Raw genomic sequence first — 22,045 nt, 5'->3', positions numbered from 1 at the left:
TTGGACGGGGACCTAAACACCCGGGACAGGAGAGTGATGGGTTGGTCCTATTTGTGCCCGTGGTACAAGCGGGGCGTGTGTTTTCGGGGTACCCAACTGGGGGCATTGATTCGTGAATCGTCGGGCTATCCGGTACGGCTTGTCTACAGTTTAGCATCGTAGTAAGAACTGGAAGATAAAAATGGAAGATGGACAAAGGAAATCTGATTGCTTACCAGCTGCTTGAAAGTAGCACATGTGCTTATATAGAATGGTTAGTTAATGAACCAATGCGGCTATTAATAAAAAAATCGAATATAAGGACGCACGCTTAGTAATGCTTCCTGCAAATGCAACCCACAATCCAGATAGCCTTGCATATCCTTGTAGTCTTTCTTTTCTCCTGTCGGGTAAGTCTTGCTGAGTACAATTGAGTACTTAGGATTTTATTCCCTCTGTTGCAGGTGACAGGTGGACGCTTGAGCTGACCTTTGTGTGTGGATTCCTCCTGGTGGGCTCAGAGAGGATTTCCTTTACACTGCGATCGTAGTTGTTATTTATAACTCTCACCAAATGTTTTTATGAATGAAAGTACTACAACTGTGTCATAATTTACATATCAATAATTCATCATGCCATGATTAGATATTTATTTCCGCTGAAATTCTGATAACATGTTTATATTCCGCTGTTCAATTAAATTGTTCATAACTCTGATAATATGATTACATTCCGCTGTTATAATAATAAATGTTATACTCTGAGGTTGTATTAAAAGTGATGTAAGAAATGGTTCAGAATGATGTAAGCTTTATTATCTTATTTGTGATCCTGATGGCAAAAATGTGGATTTTCGGGTTCTCCCCTAGGGTGTGCCCGACGGAACCGAGTAATTTAGTGTTCTCGCTTGAGTGCTTAGTGTCTAATGGAAGACAAGCACTCATGTGAGGCATTCGATTAGGCGGTTCTGCCACATTTAAGTGACTCTTTTGGTATACGCTCGGGGTACCCCGTTTTATGGTACCCGACACAACTCCACCATATCAGTTTTAATTTACAATAGTGTAAGTTAAACAAAACTATGGTATGAATCTAGTTGGAGCAATGGAAATAGTTTGATCTCTTGTTTTTAATTGTCACAGTTACCCAACATAGGTAATGCACATAAAATTAAGTTTACCATCCCATGGATACATAACAATACTCAATGTTCCTCGAGAAGAGGCATTACCACTTACTGATCAAATTCAATATTGAGTTTTGTTTAAATAAAGCACCATATACATACATATCGTCACCAATATGTGTATATCAAGGGATGCAAATTGATACACTATAAGGTTAGCTCTCAATGCTTGATGTAAACAACACAGGGTAATTATTCTGCCTGATGCCATTTATGAACGGCCACAATTTTATCTCTAGGGTTTAAGTCCATCTGAAAGTAAAATTACACTGTTCATAAAATATCATTCATTCCTTTCTTTCACTTACACGAAAGTTTCACCATCCATGTTCATCGGTAGTTTGGTGGTGCCAACCGAACAACAAAGTAGTGATAGGTTGATGAAGTGACTTGTTAGAGAGAAATAAGAGAGCTAGCACTTGCTACTTCCCGCTTCGTCCTAAATCATAGAACATTTTAGCTTTTTTAGACACATAGCTTTTAATATACACCTAAATATACGCCATGCCTAATACATAGTGAAAACTACATACTCTAAAATATATCTGTAATTCTTGCTTAATTTTTGAAAAGTCAAACAATTTTAAAATTTAGCTTTTTAGAGTATCAAAGAATGAAAAGTTTTACCATCCATGTTCAGGAACTTTGGGATTAAAAGGTTGTTCTTCAAGAGTTATACATAGCACATTATATGTTGAAATTTAAGGTGTAAATACGAAAGATGTCAAAGATATCGGTGCCTGATTAGAGGCGATTATAGTACACCACGTAACACACTAAGCAAAATTAGAATATTATAAATGGATTTGGTCAGATGAATAAAATTCACATGTGAACGATGAAACGGACGAATAGAAAAAACAAAAACAACGGGAGCATTTTTATATTAGCGTAGACGCTATCATTTTTACCACACTGGTACTACAATTATGCGTGATAGTCTTTAACTATTCTTAGTCCGTCATATTTTTGTTGTTCGATACAGACAGACAGGCACACAGCACACTGATCCTTGCGATAGGGCGATCAATCCAGCCATATCCATAGGATCCCCATCCAACGGCCCAGCGGATCTCGAAACCCACCGCACTAGGCCACGCCCTTTCGCCCGACATCCCCCGCCGCTCTCGTTCCACCTCACCCATCTCCGATCTGTGATTCCTTCCAGCCGACGCCTCCGCATCCACCTCCCCGGAGCCGCCAGCGGCCAGCCACGCGCCGTACAACCAGCGGCCGCCATCCCCGAGCGGCGAGTTGGGGGGCGCGGCGAAGATGATCAGCAGGCAGCTCGTGCTGACCTACCTCTACCTGCTGATCTACATCTGCCTCTCGTCGGGCGTCATCCTGTTCAACAAAGTAGGGCTCTGCTTCCTTCCAATGCGGGTTTATGCGCTCCCCTATGTTTTCCATTGCGGTAGAGTGGTGGTGAAGCAAGGTAGCACTCGTTGTGTAGTGGGTGGTGAAAACTGATGTCCATTTTGCCCCAAATCCAGCTGATTTGCGAAAGCATTTGTATCCGTATGCAGGCTTAGTGTTTTGCGTGTAGTGTGGTTCATGTGATTCTGATATCACGGGTTCTACTTTGACTGGTCATATTTGTTAGGATTATTAGGTTGGTGAACGGTCCATTGCAACGTTTTTAAAGCATTTCTATAGGACCTGAAAGCTGTAGCTGTCGCTGTAAGGTGAACCGGTTTTTTTTCTACAGCACACTGTCACTATCAGTAATCTGTGGTACAATGTGCCTCTAAGCATATTCCCAATATGACTTGGCGTGCTGAAAACACCGAGTCAGAATTTTGCAGGCATTTTGATTTATATGCATCTATTTTTGATTCATCTGGACTTTGATTGTGAACTTAATGCTCTAAATCTTTTTGACTGCAGTGGGTCCTTTCTCCTAAGTACTTCAAATTCCCTTTCCCTATCACGCTTACAATGATTCACATGGCATTTTCTGGAATCGTGACATTCTTCCTTGTCCGAGTTTTTAAGGTGGGCTTCTCTGCAACATTTTCCTTTATTCTTAGGGAGATGTTCCTGTTCAACCAAGTGACTGTACATTATTATTTCAAGTAACCATTGCTATTGTGAAAGAACATACACAGATAATATTATGATTGCCATCTTTGGTTTAGATTGTTAGGTTCTCTGGTAATGTGATTTACATTCCTGGAGCTGATGGATTTTGTTTTTCTATTATTTGTAATGCAGGTTGTTGCACCTGTCAAGATGACTTTCCATATGTAAGAACATTCACTTATTCTTCCCTTTCTACATGTATAAGTCTGACTCTTAGTCAGTTGCCCCCCTTAATGCAGATATGCCACATGTGTAATTCCAATTAGTGCCTTCTTCGCTTCAAGTCTGTGGTAAGCTAAATTTTTACAATGTGGTCTTGATCTTTCATTTCTTATATGTTGCAAGGACATGTATAAAACTTTCCTGTATCAAAATTCAAAATATGCCTATTCAAGCATGCATGAAATGGTAAAACATCTTATCTAAATTGATTATAAACATGCACAAACAGTATGATACTTGCAGTGCTGCTGGCTGATTTCCTTTGCACTGTTGCTAATGAGTTTGCTTGCAGATCTAATTGAGGTTATTTTTTTTATGGGCATGCCTTTTTGAACCATTTACCTGGTAGCTGGTAGTATGGTATACCAAAGGCTAGAATAATATAACATATATAAATTATTAACGTTATTGTGGGTGAAATTCAGTAGCAGGCTTCTTTATGCTAGCTTACTGTATGGATGCAGTGCTCCATTATTGGGCTAGATGCAGGTGTGCTCCATTATGGACTTTTGCTTGATTTGGTTGCTTTTATTCATAACTTTATCAAAGGCGCGGCATCAGCACAGAAATGCATTGATGTAGCAGTTTGTTGTTCCAGAATTTTATAAAGCACAAACTTCACAACAACGACAAAAATACACGCCTCATTTACTCAAAAAGATTTATTCCTCCATCTGTATGTGACCTAGATGACACCTTGCAGTACCTCAATGCTTGGTCTGCAAATTACCTGTACAATTATAACTTTGTTAGCTTCTGGCATTAGTATTGAACTACACTTTACTAATTTCCCATTAGTATGCCTTGTTGTGCATGTTCTCTGTGCTCCTTTAGAGTTTCTTAAATGAGATGTGGAAAACACATATTTCCCTTATAATTCACACATCGATTTTGCTGGCCCCTTTTCAGGTTTGGCAACACGGCATACTTGTATATTTCCGTGGCTTTCATTCAGATGCTCAAGGCCTTGAGTGCGTCCACATGCTACCCCCTCTATGTTACTTAACAAAGATCCATCTATGAGCTTATACAATAGATACTGAGTACTGACTCGAGTTTCTTTGAAATGCAGTGCCTGTAGCAACATTTATAATGGCTGTTTTATGTGGTACTGACAAATTAAGATGGGATCTCTTCTTGAACATGGTATTGGTCAGTGTTGGTGTTGTAGTTTCATCTTATGGTGAGATCCACTTTAATGTGATTGGAACATTATACCAAGTAACTGGTATCTTTGCGGAAGCCCTCAGGCTGGTCCTAACTCAGGTCCTTCTCCAAAAGAAGGGCTTGACCCTGAATCCTATTACAAGCTTGTATTACATAGCCCCTTGCAGGTACTAGAAACTGTATTCTGATATTCTAAAGGCTCTCTTAATTGATATAATTTCTGACAAGGACCGTTTAGTGATATTGCTATATTATGATATTTTTACAAGAAGAAAATCTGAAAATGCTTCACTGATAAAGCCTTGAAAATGCGTAGTTATTATAATTTCAAGAAGTTAGCTATGTTTAGTCATTGTGCACGGTATTATTAACCATGTGATTTCTGTATTGCGAAAAATCTATAGTCACAGTTGGGTTCATTGCGCTGATGTCGTAAAGTGAATGAATATTGCTGGTATTTTGTTTAGCGTATATGATTGTGGACAAGTTGTCTTTAATAATATATTGGATGAACCTGTTCCTTGACAAAGGCTTCACTATGAAGTTTTATATGTGCAGTATAGATGATTGCTAGGACTTTCTAGCTACTTTTGTAACCTATATTTGTAATTGGAAACACTTTTGTAGTATAACTGGTTTTCCTATAACAGTGCATATTGTAACTGTACTTTTGTACTCATTGTCTTAATTCTCCCCAAAGTGATCGTAGAAGCATATGTTGTACTCCACTAAGGGTATGCCTCAATTTTGAAACGCCTCAATTTGGATGGAAAAAGAGGTACTTTGGAATGTATATTGATTTCCTTATGGAGCCTTCAGCCTCTTTGATGGTTTAGTTCAATATGTTGTCAATATTAATGAATGAGCCAAAGTCAAGAGGTGCTTTCACTGTCATTCTTTTCTTGAAAAAATAGTTGTCAATGAACATAAGATCCCATTTGCTTGAGGTTTCAAATCACAATGCCAAATTACTGTAGTGTTGAGGTTTTACTAGACTGATCCCCATGTGAATCTTCTTAGAGGTGCTTTGAAAGGACAATTTGGTTTGAATGTATCCGCAATTAAGATATCAGACCTCAGACTTAATATAAGTTATAAATAAAGTACACAGATTATTTTATCTGTTTTATTGTGCTTCTTGGCGTTTTTTCTTTCATTCATTTGATAAGTTATAAATTGGTAGTCAAGTTTATTCTAAGGCTTATTAGCTGAATTTCTTCTGTGATGGTAGTTTGATATATTATCTCTGTATACTTTCTAGGACACATTCATCAAAACATGGTTAATGATATGATAGTTGTGCTACCGCTGCACTAGTATGCTACACGATCTCGTACTGACTCAATTAAAGCATGGTTTTGCAAGATTGTCTTCATGTTTCAAAATCCAATCACATGCATTATAGATCACAAAGGATTTTGGCTGTCCAAGTTGGGTACAAACTGAACTAATCATGGCAATTCAGATATCTCAATTTTGTGATAGATTAAATAAGTGATGGCATATTAATGAACTGGGTTACAACTCTAAACGATTGAATGCCTGCACTAAAAGATATCCTTGAATAATTGAATAATATTCCGTCCTTTATCTTTTATGGTAGTAGCATTTCTTTCAGTGCAGGTATTCTAGTTTTGGGTTGTAACACAATTCATTTTAATATTGAGCTAACTATTTCACGTTCTAAAATCTAAGTGTCTTTAATATACCTTTCCGTTTTTTCTGCTTGACGTTTCTTGATTATATTGTTTTTATGCAGTTTCATCTTCCTGTTTATTCCATGGTATTTGCTGGAAAAGCCAGAAATGGACGTGTCTCAAATTCAATTCAACTATTCAATATTTTTCCTGAATGCACTTTCTGCATTCGCATTGAACATATCCATATTCTTAGTTATTGGAAGAACTGGAGCTGTCACCATTCGAGTTGCTGGTGTTCTGAAGGACTGGATACTTATTGCTCTCTCAACTATTATCTTCCCTGAATCCGTTATTACAAGTCTCAACATAATTGGATACGCAGTTGGTAATTATGTAATTGTTCTTTTGCATCTCGAACAACATGTTGATATTTTATATTATGTATGCCTGTTATTATTCGTTTCCTTAACTAGCATTAATTTTACGTGTAGCGCTCTCCGGTGTTGTCCTGTACAATTATTTGAAGATGAAAGATGTCAAAGCAAACCAGCTTCCTGCAGATAATAATTCTGATAGGGCTACAAAGGTTGGTATAAGTTCCTTTGCTGCTATTTTTTTTAATGTTTAGTACTCCCCTTGTTTATTGTGCCTATCCGGAGATATGTTACATGTATAAGTGTTTCAAAGAAATAAGTGAGATGAGTGTCGTTCCCAGGGTTTTTAATTTCGGTATTGCAAAAATTTCGGCCACCACTGAAATTACTGAATTTCGCGAAATTTGACCGAAATTTCGGCGAATTTTTTTTGAGACTAACACATGAAGTATGCTTTTTCTAAAAAACTTTAGATCTAAACAAATATCAGGATGATTTATGACTGCACATCTATTGAATAGAAGAATATGCAATATAAACAGTAGAAAATATGAATGTAGAGTTATATAGCACATGTATTAGTGTATTACAAAATTTAGGATTTTTCTTTCGGGCACCACCGAAATTACCGAATTTCGCGAAATTCGGCTGAAATTTCGCCGAAATTTTGAACCCTGGTCGTTCCACGTTTCACTTTCATTACCTTTTAGCTGTTCTCGAAACTTTGTTTTCATTGTGGTTAAAACACTGCTGTTATGAAAATTTTATCACCTTGGCCCAGCCATGAGCCCATGAGCATTATGTTGTTGTAAGCACTGGGCGTAAAAGGTTTTGAACTAGAGTTGCTTCTTTTCTTCATCTCCCTTCATTTCTTTTAGAGTTCTAGAGACATTGCCCCAGTCCATATGCATTGTAATAGGACATAAAAGGTTCTACATCAGTTTTAAGTCACAGAACTGGAGCAGACCTGCTTATACAATCATTACTAGCTACAGCATTTCTCAACATAACTCGCCTCTGAAATGAAATGCATAGAACCTGATGGTCTTCTAGAAGTTCATGCATTACCTCTCTTATCTCCAGCTTCTTCAGCTTATTTTTAAGCCTACTCTGCTAAAGACCATCTTATATTAAGATACATGATCCCATCAAAAGGAGTATCAATACACATATAGCATGCACTTTTTTGTTTCTTCAACGTAGGTTTCCATAAGTGTAGATTGACCATTTTAAACTTTTGGCGTTTGTCTGTCATGAATACTACTTTTTTTTAGAAAGGACGGCAAAAGCATTGCCGCGATTTCTATTAAAAAAGGACGTACCCAGTGCAGAGAGCTCCCGCTCTGTGCGGGGTCTGGGGAAGGGTGTTAGTGGCAAGCCTTACCCTCGCCTGTGCAATGCGAGGAGACCGACTCGAACCCGGGACCTTCCGGTCACAGGCGGTAAGACTCTACCGCTTGCACCAGGCCTGCCCTTCCCGTGATTTCTATTAGACGAAGAAAAAAAAGGCAAGTGCCTGCCCAGTTTTTTTGAATGGAAACTGGGCCCAAAAACCATACAACTGAGAAGAGTGCACCACTCACCTACGTGACTTTGGTACAACAACTGGACAACTATCAACTCACGCCACTACTCGCTCCAAATTGGTCGAATCGACCGAAATAACAACTCAAATAAGAACTCAACTAACAACTAGCACGACGACCTGCCGGGCGACACCAGACAGCACAGCTTGGGGCGACACCAGACAGCACAGCATGAATACTACTTCTATACCTCTTTAACAAACTATTTAGATTTTCATGTTTATTGCAAGTGGTAAATGATTGCTTTCTAATTCTACGTGCAGGACAAGAAGTCTTTAAGTATATTCAGGCCTGACAATTCCATGGACAACAATGATGGGACTGTAGTAGGAGGCCTGGCATCAGAAGCTGCAGCAGTTGATGAGGAAGCCCCTTTGATCCCTTCTGCACGCCTCTCCTATGTTACACGGACCCAAACAGGCAGCTTCATTAACAGATAACCATGGTTTACCTATTTTGTGGGTTGACCATCACATCTTTTTGTTCCGGTGAATCTGAAAGAGGTGCTGATATACGTGTGGAAAAGAATATATTTTCAGAAGCTCCTGCAAGTTGCACCTCTTCTCATACCATGACACCTGGATGTCTCCTCTTGATGTACCTTTTTCGCTAGGTGTGTATATTTTGGGGAGATACCTAGAGGTGGATTAGAGAAGTTGAAGAGGTAGGTTATAACTTTTGCTTAGTGTTTGGAGAAACACGTCAGGCCATGTGTTGGCTATAGTTATTCCTTAACCAAACCAAGCATATGGAAATGGTGTTCAACCGTAGATGTTGTAAAGCACTCCATAGGCTCTAATTTGAATTGTAGTGTTTCCTTTTTAGTTTGTTCTGTCATTGCTGCCTTCAGTACTAGCGGATTACCAAGTGTGAATCTGGCAAATTTTGCTGTTGTCTGCTGTTACAAGCAGACGTAGGTCTGGACTCTAATGTGTTTTTACCTACTGCAGGCTGCCTTGTTGCTGCATACCCTAATTGCAAGTGCAGTTTTACTATGGCGTGTGGCGTGTGTTCCTGTTATGTCATATTCCATGCATCCATTTAAGTTGGACTTGGACTTGTATATTAGTATATGAACATGATGTAAGAGCATCTTCAAGAGTTTGCTATCTTAACTTGGCATCCATATAATTTTGGCAAAACAAGAAAAAATAGTCTCCAACAGTTTGGCAAAACAACTTGGCATCAATAGCAACTTGGCAAATCTTCCCTCCGCGCGCGCAAATATACGCGTGCGTATACGACTTGCATTCGGGGCTCTTCGTTTCTTAGCGGGGCTCTTCGTTCGCTTAGCGGGATTCTTCGTTCGCTTAGCGGGCCTCTTCGTTTTGTTAACGGGTTTTTTTATTTTACTAAGGGCGTGTTTAGTTCCGAAAATTTTTAGCTTTTGGCTACTGTAGCACTTACGTTTGTATTTGGCAAAAATTGTCCAATTATGGACTATTTAGGCTTAAAAGATTCGTCTCATGATTTCTCGACTAACTGTGTAATTAGTTTTTTTCGTCTACATTTAGTACTCCATGCATGTGCCGCAAGATTCGATGTGACGGTTACTATGCAAAAATTTTTGGCTTTTGGATAGAACTAAACGGGGCCTAAGTAAAAAATGCCAAACTCTTGAAGATGGATTGTTTTTTTACTTGACATATAATTTTGAGAGTTGGTAAATCATAAGATTTGCCAAGTAAAATTTGACAAACTCTTGAAGATCCTTAAGACTCTAGAAACGGCTACTGCAATACCGTCTTCGTTCCTGCACTAAGCCGAGATGTGGAGCTGTTTCCTGCACTATGTTGAGCTATTGTTTTCTTGGACTCCCGTTACTGTTGAAAAGGAGTGATATACCCTTTTGGTAACATAGAGCTTTGCCATGGACAACTGGATACTGCTACTGCAGTAATAGGTTTCCATGCACTAGTTAAGAGCTCTCAAGTCTCGACCTCTAGTTGCAGTGGCAGGCTGTCTGGCTGAGGAAAGCACCAACGCTGGCAAACACGGGCTTGGGGTTGGAGCAAAAAGGTTTCTTAGGCTTATATGTTACTGTTGCCTGCCATATGCTATAACGAAAACAAGAAAATAAGGATTTATATTTATTTTAACTAATATGTTCGTTCCGTTAGTTTATTTAGATCTTATACAGTTATACTCTCTCTATCTCAAATTATAAGTCATTCTAAGAATCTTAGAGAGTCAAAATATCTCAAGTTTAACCAAAATTTTAAAAAAAAATTATAAAAATTTATGGCATCAAATAGATATACTATGAAAATATAATTAGTGAAGAACCTAATGATACTTAATTGATATCATAAATGTCATTATCTTATCATATAAATTTAGTTAAACTTAAGATGTTTTGACTCTTCAAGATACTTAGATTGACTTTAATTTAGGATGGAGGGAGTACGTAACACTAACTTAGCCTTAAACACGTCACCTCTGCTTAAGGTTGACTTTATACACTATCGATGGCCTCTCAAGACCTTCGCTCGATCAGACCCGGTCTGCACCGGCAACATACATCTGCCGGGTGAAAATTTAGAAACCAATTAAAAAAAGTATTTTGACCACTCAATTTTTGTTTGAAACTTGACACATCCATAGTGCATGTAAATATGTGCTCACATAAAAAAATTGAGATACAAACTCGTATTTCAAAAATTCATACAAAAATGACAAATTTTAGATTCATATTCACTAAAAGACAAAATTCCTGAAGCCCATATTTAACCGTCTACGCTAGACTATGATCTTGTTTGGCAGGGCTTCAACTCCAGCCCTTGCAAGGAGCTTGGAGGAGCCGGAGCTGTTTTTTATAACAGAGCCGAAACAAATGGTTTCTCCTTGCTGCTTCTCACAAATCTAATACAAATTATTACAAAATTGTTATTAGAGCTATTTTTGCCAAACGTTTTTTAAAATAACTTTATATGCATGAAAAAATTGTTCTACATTAGAAGTTAGAGCCAGAGTTCTTGAGCCAGCCTACCAAACAGGCCTATAGAAGAGAAAAAAAGAGGTAGAGATTATCCCACGAGACAGCCGTGGGCAGATTCATGCCACGTGTCTATATATAATCATCCAATATATGAGATTTTTCTGTGACGTTGAATGATTATATATAGACATCCGACAAAAATTCCCAGTAAGTAGCTACAGTTACCTTATGGATAGTCTCCACTTTTTTTTTCTCCTTTGGGCCGCGTTTAGTTCGGCCGAATTGGCGGCGGCCGAATCACTGTAGCGACGCTGTAGCTACAGTGTCGTTTTGTTTTTATTTGGTAATAATTGTCTAATCGTTGACTAATTAGACTTAAAACATTCGTCTCGTAAAATACAACCAAACTGTGCAATTAGTTTTTGATTTCGTCAACATTTAGTACTCCGTACCACAAGTTTAATGTGACGGGGAATCTTCTTTTTACGCCAAAATTTGGAATCGGTAGTAACTAAACGAGGGCTTGATTTGATGGACCGTTACCATACCCCCGATAACCGGTGTGCGTTTATCCCTCACTCCAGCGGTCCACCCCTGCCACTGCCATATCTTCTCTTCCATTTCCCCCCTGCATGCGCGCTCTGTCAGTCTCACTCTCGCTATCTCTCGTGGTCGTGGCGACGACTGGTTGACCGCCGACGCTGCCGCTCTACAGTAGATGCCCGGGTCTTTTTCTGGTCCTTCGCCGGCGACAAGCACCACTAGGTATGCCCACCCTTTGTCTTCTCTTCCTGCTGTGCGAAACCGAGCACCCAAACCCTAACTTAAGCTATTTGTATTCGGATCTGATCTAATTACAAGTTTATGCATGTATTATGCCTACTAACTTCGATTGTTTTGCAAAAATAATCACCCATGCCCTTTGCTGGGTCCGCCCCAGCTAAAAGATTGTGGTAGCTTTTTGAGCTACTAGATGATGTCAGTTGTTCATTAGGCTTGGCTGATAATTTTTCTTCTGTGAGGTTTGACCCAACTGTGTAACATGTTAAGTGACATACATTTCAATCCACATCAAGCTATATTTTTTAACATTTTGGAAATGGCTCCAATGATTTCTCTCTTATAACATTTTGTTGATTTGTTGACTGCGAGTCTCTGTATTTATGTACTACTAGATCTCATGTGCTCTTAAATGCCCAAGAGAATCTTCTTTTTGGGATTTATTTAGAATCTCAGTCTAACCGTGTGTGTATTAAAACTGAGTGCAAAAGGATGCACAAATCATTCGAAAAATTCTTCTTTAAGCGTAGACTACATTATGAATCCGCAACTTGTGAATGTAGTGTAAGCTCCACCATTAATAGTTTAGTGTGTGTAGCATCAGCTCTGAAATTATTCATAGGAAGTCTATTTACCCCCTAAAGTGTTGCTAGAATTTGTTTATTACCTTAAAGTTTTTTATTTGTTTAGTTAGCCCCCTGGTTTTACAATACAATATTTAATGCTGTCATATTTTTTTTGAATCGGAGGTAATCCCATTTCCATTATCGCTAACGGAAATACAGCGTTCTGGAGACAGTTTAGAAAGAGAGCAGACACAGTATCTAAGACAGACTTACAATCACCAACGCAAAGCTACCAAGTTCCAGCCAAACACAACTAGCACCTGCATAAAGACGCTGCAAAAGCCACCTAGGCATAACAGTATGCTGCTTTAATGCTGTCATATGTAGTTATTTATTTGTATTGGCACCATAGAACATAAGGCTCCTCATTACTTTGGTAATTTGTGTGTGGCTTGGTTCTGTGGTACATTTGTGAATACTAGATAGTAATTTTCATGTGACCACAATCATAACTCAGTGCAGTTTGCACAACTTAATGAAGAATATATGTCAATAACTTAAATATTGGTCTCCGGTTTGAGGTATACTATTTTTTTGCTACTGTATCCGAATCTGTCCTTGGATGACATTAGATATAACCACTCTCTTTTTATAGGAAACAGCTGTGCTTAATGTACTACCACTATTTACTCTCATTTTGGTATTACTCTATTTGTAATATGCTTACATTCAATCACTTACGCTTGCCAGCTTCTATATTCCTCTCTTTATCTGATGCCCTTGGTCTTCACATCTGGTATTCTGCAGGGTGATTCAAGTACTGTGCTTTCACCAAGATGTCTGACGGTCAGGAAACTGACAAGAACATCGAGATTTGGAAGATCAAGAAGTTGATCAAGGCATTGGAAGCTGCTAGAGGCAATGGCACCAGCATGATCTCTCTGATTATGCCACCACGTGACCAAATTTCCCGTGTGACCAAGATGTTGGGTGATGAATATGGTACTGCTTCAAACATTAAGAGTAGAGTCAATCGGCAATCTGTTTTAGCAGCCATCACCTCAGCTCAGCAGAGGCTGAAGCTGTATAACAAGGTTCCCCCAAATGGACTTGTTCTCTACACTGGAACAATTGTTACTGAAGATGGCAAGGAAAAGAAAGTTACTATTGATTTTGAGCCCTTCAGGCCTATCAATGCATCCTTGTACCTTTGTGACAATAAGTTCCACACTGAAGCTTTGAATGAACTCTTGGAATCTGATGACAAGTTTGGCTTCATTGTTATGGATGGTAATGGAACTCTTTTTGGTACACTGAGTGGCAATACTCGTGAAGTGCTTCACAAATTCACTGTTGATCTCCCAAAGAAGCATGGAAGAGGAGGACAATCTGCTCTTCGGTTTGCTCGGCTTCGGATGGAAAAACGTCATAATTATGTGCGAAAGACAGCTGAACTTGCTACACAGTTTTTCATCAATCCAGCTACCAGTCAGCCTAATGTTGCTGGACTTATATTGGCTGGTTCTGCTGATTTTAAGACAGAATTGAGCCAATCTGACATGTTTGATCAGCGTCTCCAGGCCAAAATACTTAACGTTGTTGATGTTTCATATGGTGGGGAGAATGGTTTTAACCAAGCTATTGAGTTGTCAGCTGAAATTCTAGCAAATGTGAAGTTCATACAAGAGAAAAAGCTGATTGGAAAGTATTTTGAAGAAATTAGTCAAGATACGGGGAAGTATGTGTTTGGTGTTGATGACACACTGAAAGCCCTTGAAATGGGTGCTGTGGAAACACTGATAGTGTGGGAAAACCTTGATGTCAACAGATATGTGCTTAAGAATAGTGCAACTGGAGAAACTGTTATTAAACATCTGAACAAAGAGCAAGAAGCTGACCAGAGTCATTTCCGTGATCCGTCTACCAATGCTGAGCTGGAGGTTCAGGAGAAAACCTCACTCTTGGAATGGTTTGCCAATGAGTACAAAAAGTTTGGGTGCACACTGGAATTTGTTACCAACAAATCTCAAGAAGGATCTCAGTTTTGCAGAGGATTTGGTGGCATTGGTGGCATGTTGCGCTATCAACTGGACATCCGTTCTTTTGATGAGCTTTCTGATGACGAGGGTGTCTATGAAGACTGATTAAGCAGAAGTCATTCATATGGCTGCGCTGGACCCTGGATTGATGCAATTGCGAGTTTTGTTCTTCTAAATTTTGCTTGATTATTCAGTTTTGAGGAGAGTACTACTTAAGATACTTGCTTTGTTTCCACTGCCACAGCTTAGAATTGCAATGTCAAGCACATAATTACAATCTGGTTGATACCTCATGTCCTGTTGTTATGTAGACATTGGCTGTGTCCAAGGTTTGATTTTTAGCAAATGCTCCAGTGACAGGATTGCAAATGCGTCTATTTAAGTTTCATCTGTTGCACTCCTTTGGCGACCATGGTTGTTACTGGCCATGCATGGTGTAACAAATCATCTACATGTTTCCACAAAGTTCGTTTTTTTTTGGCTCGGGACATGTTTGTTTTCCTTTGAATTTTGCTACATTCAAAGTTTCAAACTCTGATCGATTCAGCACCATCTTAGTCATAGCACGATTAAACTGGCTTCAAGTGTCTTCTATTCATGTATGTACCATTAAAATGCTCTACATTATACAAAAGATCAAGTTTGAATTCTACATGCATGCGTGAGCATGGATCATTTCTTTGGCAATGCTTTCTCCCATCCCCCGCAGGAATCGTCGCAGCAGCTCTCCTCGCCTATGACCCTGTTGATCGTCCTCCCAACGCAGCTCGCGGACGAGCATCCGCTGTCCCGGGCGTTGTCGAAGTCCGGCACAAACCCCATGAAGATGGGCGGCTGCACGTCGAGCTCCCCGTTGGTCTGGTACACCTTCTCGACGCCGCCATCCTTGCGGAACCTGACGGTGCAGCCGCCGATCTGCTGGGAGCAGAAGAGGTTGTCGTGGCCCGGGTTCTCGAACACCCGGACGCCGTGCGCCCAGCACCGGTTGGCTCCGCGGTAGGAGCAGAGCACCTCGAACACCTCGTCGCCGTGCACGGCGGGGAACGTCAAGTTGGCCTCCGCGCCGCTGGGGATGTCGGCGCGCGCCGACCACGCCGACCGGTTGTGGCTGTGCTCGCTGAAGCCGTAGCACCGCAGCTCCACGTTGCCGTCGGCCAGGTCCATCTCCTCGCCGACCTCCTGCTCGTTGCTCACCACGATGAGGCGGAGCACCTCGGTGGAGACGAAGGGCGACGGCCGGTGGCGGCACTGGTAGCGGAAGAAGGAACTGAGCGCGACCGCGGCGACTATGGCGACGGCGAGCGCGGCGAACTTGACGGGCGCCGTGGCCATGGCGGTGGCGATGCGACGGCGGTGGCGGTGGCGCGCGGACGGTGCCTGGGGGGATCGCGGGGACGATCAAGAGGTACGTGTCTGGTGGAGGTCGGCATGCAAAATGGCGCCCGTGTGGCCGATGCATGTTTCGAGATGGCTTTGGCTGAGGTTTGCCGAGGAAGGCAAACATAGACAGCGGACGGAGAGGAATGAGCTTCTCTTTGTTGACGTTTAGGACGGGCGCCTGCCACCCCCTAATTTTGGGGTGTCACTGGACTGACTGCGTTTCCCATGACCATGATGGGTCGTTAATCACCTCGTTTTCGAGGTTAGGGCCGGATAAAAATGATCTACGAGTGTTCGGCTGGCCGTAAAACCGCTGGTGCTGATTTGTATGGCTGAATTTTAAAGAGAGAAATGTTAATACTTGTAGGATCGTCTAGGAGTAGATCCGGGGTGTTAAACATTTACTGGATGAATCAAAGACCTAGAACACGTTCTAGACAGAGAGACAGAGACAGAGAGAGGATAGAGGAAGAACGTGTCAAACCTGACATCGCAGGGGATGATCCAGAAGCCGCCATCACGTTCGTCGGTGAAGTCTACGCACGGGCAGCGATGTTCGGGGAAGAGGTCGATGAAGTCGTCGACATCGGTGGAGCGAGACGGCGCGGCTGGTGGCTTCCCGTCACTGGCTGCGCCCCTCTCTGATCGGATTAGGGTTTAGGTTTCGGTGAGGAACTCGGCTCAGACGAACCTCGTGTACAGAGCCGCCGACCCCACCTCTATTTATTGCGCAATGTGATATGGGCCCTCCAGTCATAGTGGGCTAGGCGCCCCCGATCAGGACGCGGATCAAAGGCCCAACTGGGCCGTTGGGCCCAGTTTAGGATTAGAGATCAATCTAACAATCTTTCTATTGATCTCCTACCATCTTTTAATTTTATATCATTTACTTTTGTTCATTCCATTACAGATTAGCGCATAGAGCATGTTTCATCGTCACGGTCAATTGCCGATAGATTTAACAGCTACAACACACCACTCTGTTCTGAAATAGATACTTAATTTTGAGCCTTCTTTTATCCAGGAATTATAGGCTTTCCCTTAAACCCATGCCGGCTACATGTTCTCTGAACACGTTGGGTGGTAAGCCTTTTGTAAGCGGATCCACGAGCATCTTTTTGGTACTTATATGCTCAAGACTTATGACATGATCCCGGACTTTATCTTTCACAACATAATACTTTATGTCAATATGTTTGGCAGCACCACTTGACTTATTGTTGTGAGCATACTGTACTGCCGGATTATTATCGCAGTATAACTTAAGTGGTCTATAGATATCGTCAACCACCCTCAAACCGGGTATGAACTTCTTTAACCAGTTCACCTACCCCGTTGCCTCATAACACGCTATAAACTCGGCATACATTGTGGACGATGTAGTGACGGTTTGCTTTGAGCTTTTTCATGAAATAGCCTCCCCTGCGAGAGTGAATACATATCCAGATGTGAATTTTCTATCATCTCCCACATAATCAGAATATGAATATCCCACTATATGGAGTGAATCAGATCTTCTATACGTCATCATGAGGCTTTTCGTTCCTTGCAAATAACGCAAGACTTTCTTTACTAATTTTCAGTGTTCTGTGCCATGATCGCTCTAGAATCTATCAAGTAACCCGGTGACAAATGCCAAGTCAGGGCGCGTACATACTTGAGCATATTACAAGCTTCCAACAACTGAAGCATATGGAACCACTTTCATTTGATCGATCTCATATTGGTTCCTGGGGCATTGAAAATCCCCATATCTGTCACCCTTGACTATAGGAGCAGGCGAGGGACTACATTTGTGCATACTGAATTTCTTTAAGATCCTTTCTATGTATGCCTTTTGTGATAGTCCTAATACCCCTTTACTTCTATCTCGGTGAATCTCGATCCCTAGAACGAAAGAGGCTTCACCAAGATCTTTCATATCAAATTTTGAGGACAAAAACTTCTTTGTCTCCAGTAGTAGACTGACATCACTACTAGCAAGTAAGATATCGTCCACATATAGGACAAGGAACATAAACTTCCTATTCTTAAACTTTGCATAGACACAATTGTCCTCAACATTCTCTTTAAACCCAAAATTCCTTATTGTCTGATCAAACTTCAAGTACCACTGTCTTGAAGCTTGTTTTAATCCATAAATGGATTTCTTTAGGTGGCATCCCATTCGTTCTTTTTCTTCCATGACAAAACCTTTCGGTTGTGCCATGTAAACATTTTTCTCCAAGTCCCTGTTGAGAAATGCCGTCTCTACATCCATCTGATGTAATTCTAAATCGTAATGTGCCACTAATGCTATTATGATTCTAAAGGAATTCTTACATGAGACTGGAGATAAGGTCTCATTATAATCAATCCCTTCTCTTTGCGTAAAGCTTTTTGCCATAAGTCTCGCTTTATATCTCTCTATATTCCCTTGAGAGTCAAGTTTTATTTTGTAGACCCATTTACAGCCTACTGTTTTGGATCCTTTAGGAATTATTTCCAAGTCCCAAACTTTATTGGCATTCATAGATTTTATTTCATCTTCCATGGCCTCAAGCCACTTTGATGAATGATCACTTTTCATGGCTTCTTCAAATGAGGTGGGATCATCCTTCATTTGAAATTCCTCAGTGTTGTACACTTCATAGTCAGCAGGAATAATTGATTTTCTAACTCTTTGAGACCTTCTAGGGGCCTCCTTATTTGACACATCTTCTGTTTGAGGCTGTTGTTGCTCCTCCTCATGTGTGGCAATAGGTTATACAGGATCCTGAAGAATAGGTTCCTTATCGTCATTCATTGTTGCCACAGGCGGAGTAACAACAGGTGCTGGCACCACAGTATCTTGCACTGCCGGTGCAGCGACAACAGGTAGTGAGAAAAATAGCTCATGAATTATCAGAGTGGGCACATACACCCGCTTCTCTTCAAGGTCAATTTCTCGAGCTACCATGCCCCCCCTCATCATTTCATCCTCTAGGAAGACAACATGTCTCGTTTTCACAAACTTTGTATGTCTGTCTGGACAGTAGAAATGAAAACCTTTTGACTTTTCTAGATAGCCAATGAAATGATAACTTACTATTTTGGGATCTCGCTTTCCAATGTTTGGGTTAAATACTTTAGCCTCAGCAGGACTCCCACACACACGTAAGTGGTTTAGTAAGGGTACTCTTCCTGTCCACAACTCATACGGTGTTTTGGGCACCGACTTACTTGGTACTCTATTGAGAATATGAATGGTGGTTTTTAACGCCTCCATCCACAGGCTCAACGGTAAGGTGGAGTAACTTATCATATTGCGCACCATATCCATCAGGGTATGATTGTGTCTTTTAGCTACTCCATTCTGCTGAGGTTCGCCCGGTGTAGAATACTAGGCTACTATGCCATTCTCCTGTAAAAACCTTGCAAAAGGTCTAGGAACTTAGCCATATGGGGTATGCCGACCATAGTACCCCCCCACGGTTGGACCTGACTATCTTAATCTTTAAATTGTGTTGGTTTTCAACTTCTGCCTTAAATATCTTAAATTTATCCAATGCTTCTGTTCTTTCTTTGATTGGATAAATGTAGCCATAACGGGAGTAATCATCTGTGAATGTTATGAATGAATCATAACCATCCACACTCTTTATAGGAAACGGACCACTGATGTCTGTGTGAATAATCTGTAAAATTCCTGTATTTTGTTTGACATCTTTCTTAATTTTCTTTAGATACTTTCCTTTTATGCATTCTCTGCATTATTCTAAATCTAAGAGCTCTAATGGAGGAAGAATATCATTCTTAACTAGTCTTTCTATTCTCCCCCTCGAAATATGGCCTAAACGACAGTGCCATAATTTCGACGACGCATCGTGAGCTCTCTTTCGTTTTCTGTTTACATCCGTAGACGAGGATACATTCTCATTGTCGCACACAACGTTCCCATCATCGCATACAACATTCACATCATCACGTAGTGATAACAAATAAAGCTCATTTTGTAAGATAGCAAGACCAACACATGCATTATTAAATGTTATCTTACATTTGCCATTTCCAAAATGGCAATCATATCCATCATTGTCCAAGCATGAAACACTAATCAAGTTTCTCTATAAAGCGGGAACATAAAGTACATCTCTAAGTAAAAGTGTGAAGCCATCAGCAAGCTCTAGAGAAAGATCACCAACGGCTTCAATATCTGCTCAGACTCCATTTGCAACTTTAACGTGTCTTTCTCTTCTTTGTGTAGTCCTCATCGAACGAAATTCCTGTAAAGAATTAGCAACATGAACAGTTGCACCTGAGTCAATCTACCAAGTAGATTTTGAATACTGTACATACAGGGATGATTCATTTATGAACGTAATAATGTTCTCATCTTTCTTTGCCATGATCATCTTTAAGTAATCGGGACAATCTTTCTTATAATGTCCCATCTTCTTGCAATAGAGACACTGGTCTTTCTCTACTGTGAACTTGTTCTCTTGAGGCTGATGCAGCATGTGACCCTTTCCCTTTGGCTTTGAGGAGGAGTTAACATTATTATTCTTTTTCTTGATGTCTTTCACATAATTGATAATGCCACCATTGGCAGCTTTCATTCTCTCCTTCTCTTGCACACACATAGCCATGAGTCTCTAAGTCCCACTTCTCGGGCTGTATGTTGTAGTTGACAACAAAAGTGTCAAATTCCTTAGGCAAGGAAGCAAAAATCAGATGGATAAGGAACTCTTCCTTGAGAGCCAGATCCATTGGTTTTAGCTTGGATGCCAAATTGCTCATCCTTAATATGTGCTCTTTTATGCCACCATTTAGTACCTCTCTATCACCAGCTGCTTTATTAGCTGGGTAGCATGTCTTTGAAGAGCCAGTGAACTGACTCTTTATTCTATCGAGGTACTTGGTGATGGTGTCACACTCTGGGATTGAGCCCACAATTACAGGCTCAATCATGTTCTTTATCATAACCATACATTTCTTATTGGCAGTGACCCACTTCCTATGCTCAAGGTCATAGGACATCTTTTGGGATGCAAAATCCCTCTCTCTAGTTGCCCAAGCGGCATCAGCCTTGTTTGTCTCCCTCATCGGTGCCACAGGATCAGTGGGATACGGTGAGGTGACTACCTAGTCCACCTCAGCCAAGATAAAGGTCAGATCAATCTTTTTCTTCCACTTCGTGTAGTTGTCACCTTTGAGAGTGAGGATCTCTTTGATACAGCCCATCAAGTTGTATCTACCTAAAAACACAATTCATATAGAATGAGAACATAAATAATAACAACAATTGCATGCCTTGATTACAACGTTGGTCAAAATTAAAACAAACAACTGTTTATACATTAAATCTACATCACCGTTGGGCAGAAGTAAAAATAATGCATAAAATCATTAAAATTGCGATATTGTTATTAACAACGTTGGTCAGAAAATAACAACATCATAATCATGTCAAAATCTCTTTTTCTCTAATTAAATATCACGTTGGTTCAAAATAACTGGAGAATAAATAATTTCTTTAGCAGCGGAAAACGTATACTTAATTTCTTGAATTTTACCCATAGGGAAAAATTACTTTTTCTATTTTCTTTGAGCTATTATTCATTTTCCAGAAATAAGCAATTACTAGAAAATAAAAAAGAAAAAACTGATCTTGGGCCAAAACTCGCACAGTGGCCCGGCCCAGCTCTGCCCTTTCACTCGCACGCGCGTGCGCTGCGCTGACCCAGGCCGCAACCTAGGCCTGGGCCGGCAAAGCAGCCTGGCGCGCACGCCTGCCTAGGCCGAGAGCGGCCCATTGAAACCTCGCCGTCGGATCTCATCCGACGGTCGAGCGCAGGCTTCGAGGGATCAAAAACCCGCTCGGCCGCGTTGGCCGGAAACCCTAGCCCCATTCCCCTTTCTTCTCTGACTTTCTCTCTCAGCCGCACGGCGCACTGAGCGAGCAAAGCGGTGGAGCGGGCAGCCATGGCACCGTCGCTGGCCCCCTCACCAGCATGCGCGCTCCCCAGTGGGTGAGCGCGCCGCCATCGAGCAGCCTGGCCGTGGCGCCCCCTTAGCCGAGCCTAGGCGAAACAGCTCCCCCAGCTTGGCCTTCTTCTCCCGCGTCGGCGAAGGGTCGGCCCAGCGC

The 22,045-nt window shown here is 41.0% G+C and overlaps 2 protein-coding genes across 2 annotated transcripts; both read left to right on the top strand.

Moving 5' to 3' along the window:
• Nucleotides 1-2,233: 2,233 nt before the first annotated feature.
• On the top strand, nt 2,234-8,808 carry LOC136538381 (probable sugar phosphate/phosphate translocator At1g48230). The gene is made up of 9 exons (XM_066530358.1): nt 2,234-2,521; nt 3,053-3,160; nt 3,380-3,411; nt 3,487-3,537; nt 4,379-4,440; nt 4,542-4,803; nt 6,396-6,661; nt 6,768-6,862; nt 8,500-8,808. Exons 1-9 carry the CDS (start codon nt 2,438-2,440, stop codon nt 8,674-8,676), a joined length of 1,137 nt encoding a protein of 378 aa, XP_066386455.1. The 5' UTR covers nt 2,234-2,437; the 3' UTR covers nt 8,677-8,808.
• A 2,945-nt stretch (nt 8,809-11,753) lies between these two features.
• On the top strand, nt 11,754-15,040 carry LOC136538380 (eukaryotic peptide chain release factor subunit 1-3). The gene is made up of 2 exons (XM_066530356.1): nt 11,754-11,939; nt 13,328-15,040. The coding sequence occupies exon 2, from the start codon at nt 13,357-13,359 to the stop codon at nt 14,662-14,664; it is 1,308 nt and encodes a 435-aa protein (XP_066386453.1). The 5' UTR covers nt 11,754-11,939; nt 13,328-13,356; the 3' UTR covers nt 14,665-15,040.
• The last annotated feature ends 7,005 nt before the right edge of the window (nt 15,041-22,045 follow it).

This window comes from Miscanthus floridulus, chromosome 2, assembly GCF_019320115.1.
Source record: "Miscanthus floridulus cultivar M001 chromosome 2, ASM1932011v1, whole genome shotgun sequence".
NCBI classification, from domain to species: Eukaryota; Viridiplantae; Streptophyta; class Magnoliopsida; order Poales; family Poaceae; genus Miscanthus; species Miscanthus floridulus.
The sequence above is the reverse complement of the archived record's forward strand: the minus strand, read 5'-3'. Positions and strand labels throughout refer to the sequence as shown.

What these genes read in the sequence shown, in the direction of transcription:
- LOC136538381 (XM_066530358.1), top strand. Translation starts at nt 2,438, where the DNA reads ATGATCAGCAGGCAGCTCGTGCTGACCTACCTCTACCTGCTGATCTAC. An exon ending in TCAGATGCTCAAGGCCTTGA is followed by an intron (nt 4,441 to 4,541) that starts GTGCGTCCACAT and finishes TTTGAAATGCAG; the next exon opens with TGCCTGTAGCAACATTTATA. An exon ending in CATAATTGGATACGCAGTTG is followed by an intron (nt 6,662 to 6,767) that starts GTAATTATGTAA and finishes TTTTACGTGTAG; the next exon opens with CGCTCTCCGGTGTTGTCCTG.
- LOC136538380 (XM_066530356.1), top strand. Translation starts at nt 13,357, where the DNA reads ATGTCTGACGGTCAGGAAACTGACAAGAACATCGAGATTTGGAAGATC.